Source organism: Microchirus variegatus (assembly GCF_963457635.1).
Source record: "Microchirus variegatus genome assembly, chromosome: 6".
Lineage (NCBI taxonomy): Eukaryota > Metazoa > Chordata > Actinopteri > Pleuronectiformes > Soleidae > Microchirus > Microchirus variegatus.
Window position 1 is genome coordinate 17250956 of NC_139807.1, and position 14229 is coordinate 17265184.

Consider the following 14229-nt stretch of genomic DNA (forward strand, 5'->3'; position numbering starts at 1 on the left):
AAGTAAACCTATTGAATTTACCGACCAGGCCATAAGTTATGTAGATGAAAAGTCAATGTACAAATCAATTAACTATTCGGGGAATTAAAAAAAAAAAAAAAAAACATTCACTGATAAGAGTCAGTAAATGCATGCAGCTGCTTTTACTGCCTGTCCAGTCACACGCAGCCTCAAAGACGGAGCTCGCAATTTTCCCAAACATCTGTGTTTCAGGACTCTGCATAGATCCACTGTGGGCGTTAAAATGTAGCAGATGGAATGTTTTTAGTAGCCAGAGCCTCGACATAGATGTGTACACTTAAGATTAATTCTCTGACAGAGACAGAGAAAGAGAGAGAGAACTGTCTCTTTATGACCAGCAATTCGAAAATATTACTACCAGTTCTTATCAGTGGGTGTTATTGTAAATCAAATAACCATATGCATTGACAGACCTATTCCACATTTAGTGTAAGTAGCTCACCTACACTATTTTAAGCCATTAAGATACTGCAATTGTAGAAAAAATGTGTTATATTGTGATTTCCAACTGTAAAGTGAGTTTGAATGACACTTTATTTGTGCCCTGTGTACCTAATAAAGTGGACGCTCAGTGTTAGGAATAACATGGACATGGATAGGCTAAATGATTAGTTAGATAATAATAAGTACTTGTAATTTATATAAAAAAATCTTAAACTAGTAAGAAAAATATGGAATATTTCGACTTAATATACTTTTTGTTTTATTTTACTTTTTTAACTATATGGTTTCAGTATGGGAAATTGTCAAGAGACAATGATACATGGATTCTCACTGTTTTTATTATGTTTTATAATAATTCATGAATTATGAAATGTCATACTTTATTTATAGACTTTAGATCTTCCAGAGTTCACACGTCCTCGTGATTAATAGTTGCAAAACTATTTGTTACACTGGTATAAAGAAAATGTCAGAGAACGGAATTTCTTCTTCCTCTACTTCTTCGTCTTCCTTCTTCTTTATGACTTTTTGTAAGAACCTGGCTCCAAATATAGAAGTGCTGAATTCACCGCTGATTAACCTTGTCCTTTCAAAAAATGCCAAATGATCAAATCATACAGTTTCATCATGAAAAAAAATTGTGCCACTGACTTTACACTAAAGGTACTCCCGAGTTATTCTGAGGAACTCGTCAGCATATAACCATGAAGCAGCTCAAGTTGTTACACTGTCGTATATCAGTAAGAGCCACGCTGTCCTCCAACTGACGACTCCTGGAGAATGTGGGGTCAGGCTAATAATGATTCCTGCTCCATTAATTTTACTGTTCCAGCCTGGACTGGACCCTCTTAAGTGTGGCATGTGTTTAATTAATCATCTCATCCTGATGGCTGGTCAGTGGTCACCCTATCCATCTCTCACTGCTCCACTCTAGCTGAATAAAAAAAAAGGCTTTTCATTAAGTGTGGAGAAATGGTATAATGGAGGACATAATTAATAGTCTTTTTCTCTCTCTCTCCATCCCTCTTTTCCTTTTTGTTCTCTCCTTTCTCCTTTCAGACTAATAAAGGTGATGCATTGGCCAATCGAGTCCAGAACACGCTGGGCTCTTATGAAGAAATGAAAGACCTGTTAACCAGCCACTCCAACCAAAGCCACTTGGTGGGAATCCCCAAAGGCAGCGGCTCAAACAACAACCTGCAAACCCCAACCACCTCGACGACAGACAGACCCACCATGGAGGCACAGCTTTTCAATGAAACCCTAAGAGGAGTAGCAGGAGGAGGAGGAGGAGAGGAAGCAGGTGGGGACAAGAGGACGGGAAACGCTGCTTCCTCATCTTCCACCTCCATGCAGCCGCCTACTTCGACAACATCATCATCATCATCGTCATCATCGAGCACATCGACAGTTACACATCAGACTTCAAAGAAGTCACGGAGTTCCATGGACTGGTCAAAAGGAGGACACGGGCAGACTTCGCAAGCAGCAGGTCACGTTCTGGGTTTAGGCCAGAGCGGTCAGGGCCAGGCTGCTGGAGCCACCAGTGGCAGAGGGAAGCTCTGCTTACTGGAGGAACATCAAATGCAAAGGCACGAAGAACTGTTCAGCTCCCTGAAAGACGAACTAGGTCTAAAAGGAGATTCGAGCCCTTCTTCCTCTTCATCCTCCTCTTCCTCTTCCTCCTCTTCTTCTAGAAGGCACTCGGCCCATCCTTCTAAAACCCTTACTCTACCAGGTAAACCTCACTGACACGATGACATACTGGATATCACACTGTTGTGTTTAAAAACACAAACACATAATATAACAAGCTAAAGCTGCAAGTAGTGAGTTGGACAGACTTCACTATAGGGGTGGGGGAAAAAATCGATTCACATAGGAATCGTGATTCTAATCATCCACGATTCTGAATCGATTCATAGACTTCAAAAATGGATTAAGAATCGAAACCGGGCACATCCGGTTGCGTACATTGAACCGCAGAAGAAGAATAACGTCCGTTGTGGAGGTGTTTCACGAGCGACAGTGTCTTCTGACTCCGGGTCAAAGTCATAAAAGGGACTGCGGCGGGGAGTCGTGAGTAGCAGTGCATCCACCTTTCCAGAGGGGGGGGGTTCGCTTCTGAGAGCGGGTGTGCTGAATATGTCATTTCCGGGTATTGGCCAATCACAAGACAGTTGGGAAGGCTCTACACTGGCTGGCCAATCACAACACACTATGTCTTCTGGGTGTGAGATTTACGTCTGAAATATCGCGGCTGAGGAACAGCATCAGAAAAGAGAGATTCCTATCGGCTCGTTTACAGCAACTAGGAGGTTTTTGACCATAAAAATAGGTAAATGTATGTAAGTAGACCTCCATAACTAACATATATGTGCAACAGGACCACTCTATGTGAGCTTTAACACACTATGCATGACATTTCACTCAGAACTGCTGCTGCAGGATCATCAAGTAAGTGAGTAACACGAGTAAACACCACCCGTGAGGTAAAAAGACAGGCCCCAATCTCGACAATGATTGGCGTTCTCGACGTGTTACACAAAATTTTTACAAGTTCCTATATTTCAAACCAAAGCTATGAAGAAAGTGGCTCTGACTAACAATTTATGTGTCGTAAATTCATGACAATGACAAATCTGTAGTTTTCTCTGATCAAGAGGGAGATACTGTCACTGTCTGAGATTATAAATCTGCATTTCAGAATTACTGCTAAGCTACCATGAACGTTTTATTCTCAAATTAATAATTATTGACGAAACTGGATGATATGAGCTGAAGGTTTCCTGGTCGTGTTTAGCACAGGATGATGAGATGAGATTTATGTCTATCTTTTCATTTAACTTTTTTTTTTTTTTTGCGTGAGGGAGAATATAAATGAGTGTATTTCTCAAAATGTGATAAATGCTCTTCCTTTAAGGCAGCGTGGAATATATGAGAGTGTGATTGATGAAACTTGGTTTTCACACAAACAAATAGGTGACTTTTTTATATATATATTTATGGAAATTCTGGCTATTTACAAACAGGCTTAGTCACCAAATTAACATCTACTTATGATGATAACCACATCTAGCAGTTGATTTCCAAACCACCCAGCAACCCATAATTTGTTATGTTGATGATTGGCTCCATCCATCTGTGAGAGGGATTTTTTTATTTGTTTTTGGCATTCAACATTCATTTGATTCCGACAGCACAGAGCACAGCGATGTTCTACTAGAACAGGTGTTGCTTTGGTGAATATTGACTTTTCTCTTTTGGTCTTCTTCTCTTTCACAGATGGTGGAAATTTCCGCTCTTCCTCCATCGACGGAGGCCATTTCAAGTCTTCCACTAACACAGACAATGGTGGCCATTTTAAATCCTCGCCGTTCGAAAACGAAACAGGTTCTCACTTCTCAACACCGTCGTCCCCGTTGGCTTCCACGTCAGTTGTGACGACGCCCACTCCCGGTCTAACCACGCCCACATCTGGACTAACTACTCCCACCTTTCCACCTGGCAGCCTATCAGGGAAGCCAGTGGCAGTGCAGCAGAAGCCCACAGCGTATGTCCGACCAATGGATGGTCAGGACCAGGTGCCGAGCGACTCTCCCCAGCTTAAACCCCCTCTAGTGGCCACAGAGGGATTCAACAGCACTCAAGCTTATGGAGGAAACTCTGGAAACGTGAAGAGTAAACTGCCAAAACTGACTCTGAACCACACAGGAGAGGTAAGTGAACCTGTGACCTGGTCTCTGAATGTACTACACAATGTTCTACAGAGATGTTTGAAATCAGAATTTAATATGAGCATAAGTGCTCGTTATATCAAATACCAAGACTATTGTTGTGATAAAATATTACATTTCCATAATAGCGTTTAAGCAAGTCATTATGAATATCCTTTCAGTAATGCTATTAAATTATTATACGCTGTTTACTAAACAGCACTGCTGCTGCTGTTGGGAAAGATCATAATAATAAAAAAATCATAATAATATAATAACTACAACAATGTACATACGTAAAATGCAGCTCAAAGTGTGTAACAGTACTATGTATAATTATTATTCTATTATGTAATAATTTTTTATGCAGGGAAGGATAAATAAAAGTAAAAAAAAATACATCCAATAAATAGCAGAGATTTAATATACATCAATTAAGGGGGAAGTGTTTTAAAAACATGTGTTATACACATGGAATAAGATTTGTGTCAATGAAAATAACACTTTTCACAAAGCAAATAACACTGATTGGAGCAAACAGAAAATGAACAGCACAATCAAATAGCAAATAAAATATAAATTAAAAAAATATTGTATATTATTTATCTGAAAATACACTTTTTTGCTTGCAATGATAGGACATTTTGCCTGCTGTGGCTCGCGTTTGCCCTCTCTGGGTTTTGTTGTTTGTAATTCTATCCATGGGCGGGGCTTAGGGAGCTGCCTGCTGATTGGCCACTGAATTTGGAACTCGTTCGTAATATCTTGAAGATAGTCTAAAAACGTTAGATACTTACAATTATTTCACTTATTCCAAATATTACATTCACAAGTATTATAAGTACCTTGTCTGATGTCGGCGGGGGAAACATGGGGATTTTAAACGCATTTGAAAAAAGCGAGCGCATTATCTTCTTGGATGGCTCCTTCTTTCATTTATTTCCATCTCTTTCATTCACGAAGAATGTTGGATTTTTTTTTGTTTTGGGTTTTGTTTTGGATAACAGCAACAACAGCAGCAGCAGCTCCCTCCTACTCTGCTCTACTCGGTGTGATTTAGTCAAATCAAACTGAGGGCGATTAGTCACACTGCTCTGTAATTGTTACGTCAAATGCATCCGACAGTAACTTCACTCCTCCACACGTCTCTTACTCACTCTCTGACTCACTCGTTTAATTCTGACCTTCTCTCCTTTCTTTCTTTCTTTCTTTCTTTCTTTCTTTCTTTCTTTCTTTCTTTCTCCTCTTCTTACTTTTTTATAAAAACAGCAAGAACTACCCAGCTTGATGATGATGGTGGTGGTGGTGTGTGTGTGTGTGTGTGTGTGTGTGTGTGTGTGTGTGTATGTGTGAAACTAGTTGTCAGGCGAGTAGTCATCCATATCGAGCAAGCCAGCTGTTCCTGTGCTTTGATAGAGCTGGTGTGTGTGTGTGTGTGTGTGTGTGTGTGTGTGTGTGTGTGTGTGTGTGTGTGTGTGTGTGTAGCAGCACTCCAAATGAGCCTGAGATGGAGCTTTGAACATATGGCACCAAAAAGGGAGAAAGAGCAGGAGAGAGGGAGAGAGAGAGAGAGAGAGGGGGGAATTATAATGCACTTTACTTGTGTCGGATAAGAAAGAGAGAGCAGAGTGTTTTCTTCCACTTTGTTTTCCCCACATGTCCAAGAATCGCCCGTTATCGCCTGCTTACTGTTACGTTTTCATCCTTCTCATATTCATTCTGGTGAACGATTATTGGGAGTAAATGTAAACTCAATACGAGCTGTGGTGGAGGAGGAAGAGGGATAGGGAGAGAAGAGGTGGGACTGATGGTGGGGGGGGGGGGGTGCAGACAGACAGAGAGACTAACTGATTTACTGATTACAGCACCTTATTATCACTGTATTTGTTCTGGTTAGATGACTTATTGGATGAGTTCTGCAGCTTAAACGGCAAATAGCAGCAAATCTAAGGATTGAACCAATGCAGCAAATGAGAGACTTTTTAGAACCCTGCGGTTTATTCTCACGACAGCAATCGAACTTTAAAGTGTCCACATTTTATCCCACGATTAGTCAATGTGTGAACTGTAAATGGAGCTGGTAACTGGGATAATGTGTCGTGTTTTCAATTCAATTCAATTCAATTCAAAATTTCCTGTGCAGTGGATCAACCACCATTTACTGCATCTGTTACCAAATTTGTTCAGGTGCCATGAGTGTGTTTTAAATACTCAATATTTGTCTCATATTTGTCACATTTCTCAGCCATCAGTGATTTAGTGAACGCATGAATTGTGTGTGTGTGTGTCTTTTAAATGCTGTGGAAGCTTTCTGTTAGCATTATAGAATTATTGATCAGAGCCCTTCAAACCGTGCACACGTGTGTGCTTGTGTTTGTTGCCTCTTTAGGAAGCTTTTCTAGCATCGAACTTGTCAGGACCAGTAGTCCTTATGGAGACCAAAACCTGGTCCCAATGAGGCAGAATCTCATTTTTGAGTAACGAGTTACATTACAGGACTAAGATTTATATGGTTAAGGTTTGTGATGACAATTTGTCTAAATTAATGGACGTCAATGCAGAGTCCTAAGAAGAATAACAGCTGTGTGTGTGAGAGAGTGCAATAACATTATTGATCTTCTTCTAACAGTTACAGTAGTCTTTAATCTACCTTTGACACACAACCACACACACACACACACACTTTGTTGTTGTCAGTAGCTCAAAGTGACAACTAACAGCAGGACAATAACTGCTGTATTAAACGCATGTTAGAAATAGTTTAAAGGGGTCATATTATGCAAAATCAACTTTTTAATCATTTAAATCCTTATATCTGGGACTCTGGAGGTCCTATGAGTCGGCAAAGTGTGAAAAAAGATGACTCACTCATGTTTTTGTGGTTCTTCTTAGTTTAAGTACGGGAGATAAAACACACGATGTTTACTTCTGTGCTCACTGGGACGCCACAATGCGCTAAATTCCTGAAATTGTTGTCTCGCGGAGCTACACTTTGTCTGTAAAACATGCAAGAGTGCTGGAGAGGGCAACGGTATCTGAATACCGGAGGTCCGCAAAAAGTTATATTCTTGGCTCCACAGTTTCTACACAAACTTCCAGCCTCAGAGGATTTATCTGGCCAGTGGATACATGTTATATATGACAGCAATGTGCCTGCTAGAGCCTTCCAAATGCTAACTGCTGTTAGCTCCCAGTAGCCTCTGTGGCTGATGTCATTTCCTGTACCTTAATTTTTGTTTTACATTTTTTTAAGGTGGACCTAAAGAGATACTACTAAACAGAGCGTTCTGAACAGGGCTGTTTTGGCAGGGTGATTGAACTGCTGTGGTGCTTCATCCTTATGGTATTTTGAACATTCTGATTAGGACACAAGGGAACTAGGTTAACCTGGAGAAATAGGGTATAATATGTCCCCTTTAAAAGTTACAAGCTAACACATAAAACCCATCAGTAAGAATCAAAATTAATTAAAAACAGAGCTGAGGAGAACTGCAGAGTTTGGAGAAAAAATTCCCACTTTATATAAATAGAATAGTTTGACATATTTTTAACATTCTACGAGTGTTAAAGAGTCAAATGTGTCAAAGTTGCCTGAGAAATATAATTTGAATATACAGGTATCGCAAAACCTTTTGTTTTCTAGAAGTGGGGGAAACTAGGAGAAGAAGACAACATTAAACTGTACAAAAACACTTTCCTCACAAGGTCATGCTGTCACTATGCTTTTAGTGACACTGAATTACTTTGAGTTTCCACTGCAACCCCCTTCAGGTAAACAACACTCAAGTCAAGTGCATATACAAGTGTATTTGTGAGACGGCGCGCTCGCGAGGCTGCAGGAAGGTAAACATGGAAGTGGCAGGCGACATTTCCAACAGCACTGTGACAACTTTCATTTCCATGTAGTTCAAAGTGTAGACTTGATGTAATTTCACACTGATTTGACGGCGCGCGGCCGTGTTTCCACCAGGCGTGCGTGGAGGTGCATACAGCTCTTCGCCGCTAATGTAGCGGTAAATAAGAAGCAGGGCAGACTAAGACCTCCAGTCAGTAATCACTGTGAGGCCAACACCAACCAAATCAATTCTGCTCTCAGAGAAAGCATTCATATACGCCTTTTTTGCATGAAAAGATCCCGCTTTTATGTAATACACTAGCTTGATAAAGGGAATAAAAAAAAAAAGAATACACTGCGGGCTACAAAAGCCTGACACCACCTTGCAATGGGAAAGCTCTTAGCTGCGACACAGTGCTGAACAGGTTAAGCAAGGACACACATGCACATGTACTGACTCGTGTCCATCCATCCCTTTACCTGCTGTTTATCTATTCACTGGTGGCAGGAGGAGCTGGAGCCATTACCTATTGGCAGAATATGTTGTTTTATTATTAATTAAACCAATTATCTTGTGTTATTTTGACTAGGGACAACTAAAATAACCCTGCAATATCAATTACTAAATGAATTTTCAACTAATTTTATAATATACTTGATGGGGAGTTTAAAATATTTCAGCTACTAAAATGTGAATATTTTCTGGTCTCTTTGCTCGATATAACAGAGAAATCATTTAAACAGAATCATTTGGTTTGTGGACAAAAACAGGACGTTTGAGAACATCCTCATTTCCAACATTCTTCAACATTTTATCAACCAAACGATTACTCAAACACTAATGGATTATGAAAATAATTGTTGATTACAGCCCTACTTGAGTGCCACGATTCATCACCGTTGAGCATTCATGTCAGACCAAAACAAAAGTGACCATGACAGATAATATTACTAAACTCGCATGTCTTATTCTAGGCGGTCCCCAATGAAAAGAGACATGTAACATAACGTATGCATCACACTACTTATCAGTCCAGGGGGAAAGGGCATAATTCTGCGGCTCATAGAGCAGAAACACTAGACCAATATTAACCCTGGTCTTATCTTTTTTTCTTGGCTGAAGCATTTTTAGCCAAAGAACATTTCATTTCTATCACAACAGAACAGTCTGTTACGTGCTGCATTCGAGACGAACCTGTGAAATTGTGATTATGCAACACATATCACATACATCTTGAACACAGAGTTAACAGGTTGTGAATGTGTTCAGAGTCTTGGACAAAACTATCCTTTTTGGAACTTGCAAATAAAATAATGAGACCATCTTCTGCACTAGCCTCGAAATATTTTAGCACAGTTTGGTTATCTAACATTGAACATATATAATGTGAGCATCTGAGACATACGGGCGAGCAGCTTTGAGCGTCGCCGGAAGGTGACAGATGATGCCAGAAGCTGACTTGCATATTAATGTACTACATCGAGCACATGCATCAGGCTAAGACTCAAACAAGCCAGTGTATTCAGCAGCTGCTGTACTAGTACTGGAGTCATGACAGTTACATCTTTCTGCCATAGATTACAGGGGAAATTTCAAGCTCCACCGAGCTTACAGTCAGTGTTTTGTTTTGTTACAAACTTCCGTATCAATCTACACAGCACTTAGCCGCCTTGTTGGAAGGAATGGCCACTTTAAAGCTGCACTAATCAATAGTTTTACATTAACAATGGACTAAATGATTATGTGAAATGTTCGAGGGGTTGTTTGAGAGTGATCATTTGAAAGTCATCTGAGAGGATTTATGCCTTAAAAAACTGGATATTGCAATGGACAAGAAAGCATGTTAAGCAGATCTGCTCCTGCGCCTGTAATTTAAATTATCTCCCTTTAACAAACCCTATTCCAGCCACAGACAGACACTGTTAAGGTAGTACCTTTTTATAAATTTTTACATGAGGAACTGGTGGAGAACAAAAGAGAGAAAATTAACGTTATTGTATTTGTGAGGTGCTACGGCCGAATTCATTGTAAGGTGATATTATATAAAATGTTAAATCTGCAGCTGATTATTTTTCTGCCTCTGTTTAGTCAATGTAACATAACTTGTATGCTGCATCCTTGAAGTGAAAACAGGCTTTGTCAAGCAATACTATCAGTAAAGTTTTGTGTGTACTGCAGCAATGTACTGAGCTGAACGGCTAGGTTTTTTAAAAGCAGAAGAATTCACTACTGAAACTTTTCCTCTTTGTGTTTTCAGTCATACTCCAAGCTGTTTAAAGTCATATCGCTTTACTAGCACAATGTTGTTGTTGCCTCCATCTGTTTTGACATGAAAGAAATTACTCACCACTAAGTAATTTGACATGAGATCTAAACGCCACCATACTGACAAACATAGTGAGAGTCGTGTGGAACAAGAAATCTTAATCACTATTGTATGAGCTCATTTGAGAGTGGTTTAACAGTGTAACAGACGTTTGTCAATATTTACAATACAGTATAGTTAATTAAGCAATACCTTTTAAACAAATTGTAACTTTAGTTCAAGGCACAGAGAAAAAAGGAAAATTGTCCCTGTAAAAATCCCACAGTAAACATTTATTTTACGAGGGACAACACCTGCAGCATTTCATAGAGTGAAGGACTGGGATGAGAGTCAAATATAGCGAAACAAGAGTGACAGCTAAATGTAAATGTGTTTTACTGTGTCAGTGAATCCTCTTTGATTGGAAGTGAGCAGAAAGTCGAGGCTGAGTATAGGAGGGGAAAAATGCTGGAGTGAAAACTGCAGATAATAGATGCTACAATGAGGGAAAAACTGTTTCTTCTAACTGACAGAAATTAAGTCGCAGTGGCTGCACTGGAAAGATATCTAAATTAACAAGAGACATATCCATGCAAAGCCGCTCATTGTTTGTTTGTTTTCCAGAGAGCTGTAGTTTCACGGCCTCAGAATGATTTACTTTATGCTTCTGAAGTCAACAAATGCTTAAGGAGGCTTCCCCAGTTTGTGCATTCATTACTGTAGCGGTGCAGATGGATATCAGGCTGAAGCGCGGGGAACGCTGGTAAAAATGTGCCGAGAGAGGTGGTATGTAAAATTAGCCCATAGAAATACCTTCTCTGAGGAAATAAAGGAGAGGCGAGAGAACATGGCGACGAGGGAAAAAAAACGGGGATAAAATATTTTTCCGCACTTCCAGCAGAACCTGGAGAACGTTATGAGGAGTCTGTCAATGCAGCAAACAGCTGGCTTCATTTGCATAATACCCATCAGACCTCACTTTCCCTCAGGCAGCCTGTCAACTCACGACCAAGGCACCCTCCGATATACACACACACACCATCACTGTACCTATATATTTACAGGCGCTACATCTTCATGATACAAAGCAGTGATAGTGCATGAAGCCTCCGTGCGACTCGGTAAAGGCTTTTTAACACTTTAATTTATTTGATTTTCATAAAGCTAATTGCCTCTGCAGAGAGAGAGAGAGAGAGAGGGGAGATGAAATGATTTAGCTTTTATGCTGATAATAAAATGATCATAAAATCATCTTCTAGAAACAAAGAATACAGTCCAATGAATCAAACTACCCTTGAGTGGCTGCAGTAAGACACAGAAGAGGGTGCTTGGGGAGGAATACACTTAAAGCCAAATAGCATAGGGGAGGTCTCCCGTCAGCGAGGAGCTGCTGGGGGTGTCATCGCCACAATGGCTGCCCTGCGATCAGAGAGATCACGAGAGGATCGCAGAGCGAGTCTCTGTGGGTTTTAAAGTTCAATATTTTAACACTCGGATCTTCCCAGTCAGAGTCGTGTGAACAGATCATCAGGAGATGGCTGCGCTTTGTGATAATGACGTCTTGTGAAGGAGTTGTTGGGGAAACAAAGCGAGTGATGTGAGGTCATGTGACATGGCCATGCACAGGCAGTGATATTTTTATATATACATACATATAAACATATAAATACATATATATATGTATATATATATATGTATATATATATATGAATATATATATACATATAAATACATATATATATGTGTATATATATATATGTATATATATATACATATATATGTATATATATATATATATATATATATGAATATATATACATATAAATACATATATATATGTATATATATATGTATATATATGTGTACATATATGTATATATGTATATATATGTAAATATGTATATATATGTAAATATATATATATATGTAAATATATATATGTACATATATATACGTATATATATACATATATATACATATATAAGTACACATATATGTACACATATATGTACACATTTATACACATATATATACATATATATACATGTATACACACATATACATATATATACACACGTACACATATATACACACATACATATATGTATATATGTATGTGTGTACAAGAAAGCGGAAATCATTTCAGCATCAGCTGACAAATGATGCTACATTCCTCTTTACGTTTCATAAATTGCTTTTCCGAATAGAGCATTCACAAACACACATAGCGAGGCACAGACTTTATGACCACGTTTGCCACAGAGCACTTTGCTGTTCACTGTTGCTGTTTATAACAGGCATCTTATGATTTTTTTTTATTTTTTTTTTTTATGATTTACTATTTACCCTCAGGATTAACATTACAGCTCTGTTTACTGGATTAGCTGCGACGATCGGCACTGATCTCCGATGTCACGACGAGAGGTTGATAGCGCGTATTATCGCTCCTCCGAGTGCTGTCATCTCACCCCTAACTAAACCCCCCCTTTTCACACCATCTGAATGAGCCGTTTCTTCAAGAGGCTGAGGAGCAGCAGATGAAACTGCTCTTATTTAAAAAAAAAAAAAAAAAAAGGTCATGCTGAACAACGCCGCTGAATCTGGGGTCAACGGTTCACATGAGGGCAGAGCCGAGCACTCGACACGCAGGTGATCGGCGCTCGGGTGGGGGTCGAGCGGTCAATCCCTGCACATTCACAGCAGCTTCCTCATCATCTGGGAAAGTGGTCAGTGAGGCGGAAGCAGCAGCATGTACCTGATGTCATAGGAGACTTTGACTCATAGATAGAAAAGCTGGAGACTGTGGCATTTAAAAGTAATAAGAAGTTGTTTTCACACCTTAAAAATAAAAGGCAGTAACACACATCTAACAGATGTCTAATGTCAACATAACATTTTAGAAGATAAAATATGTAACATTTCTACATTAAATATCTAAACATATCTCTAACAGTGAGTGTCATGTCATATACATATAATATATTTTCTTGAGTATTGCACTTACATTAGTCAAAATGTTTCCCAAACTCTAAAAATGTGGTTTTCTATTTAAGTAACAGACCTTTTCCTTTTGGTCGCCTAAATCTGCTTTACAGTCTCTGATATAATTGCATTCTGCTTCCAGACGTCATCAAACTATGTCTTTGTTTTGATTGAGAGACTCCTGCTACTGATACTGTACATTTAAACCATCATATATACTGTATATAAGTATAATAGGTTAATTATCTAATTAGTTGAATTCATTCTAATTATACATCTTTATATTTCTGAACCATTTCCAAGAACTTTAACAACACAGAAGTATCTGTTTGCAGTTGGATCTTTGGCAAACGAGGTGGAAGGATGATGTGAACATCATTAAAGTGGAGGCTATACAGTAGGTCACAATAGACGAGAGATAATATACACATACATGTACTATTAGATAAATGAGTAATATGTTCTTGGTTCTCTCTCATAATCTATTGTACTTATTCGTTCATAAACAGGCACAGAATGGAGATTTAGGTAATACATATGCATTATTATATACTGTACATAATTTGTTTATGTAAATCATCCTGAATAACAGAATATAAAATAAGCTGAATTTGACAAATATCATACCCGTGCGCAATATCCACAAAGATTTTGTCTTAATTAAATGATTAGATTTACTGTCATTGTGCAGTAAATCTAATGGACTCCAGGAGGAATGGTTGTTACAAATAAACAATAAAAGGATAATGCTTTTAAATTGAGGATCCCAAATATACACAGCACTTATATTTACTCTCCGTTTGATTAATAATGAGTAAACAGCTCAAGCTCACAGTGAGCAAGTGAATCAACTGCAGTGATGTGTTTAACTGCAGTCTGTCTCATGCTGTGTTTACCGCCATTACAACACACAGTGAGATTTGGG

At 38.9% G+C, this 14229-nt stretch overlaps 1 protein-coding gene across 1 annotated transcript in view; it reads left to right on the plus strand.

Annotated features, from left to right (window-relative positions):
- aff2 (AF4/FMR2 family, member 2) overlaps positions 1-14229 on the plus strand; it is a gene marked incomplete at both ends in the record, with an annotated part of 166634 nt that overhangs the window by 65992 nt on the left and 86413 nt on the right. Inside the window, 2 exons of the mRNA XM_083891494.1 lie at positions 1525-2203; positions 3751-4184. Of these exons, the coding sequence (XP_083747620.1) occupies positions 1525-2203; positions 3751-4184 (1113 nt within the window). The remainder of the gene's footprint in view (positions 1-1524; positions 2204-3750; positions 4185-14229) is intronic.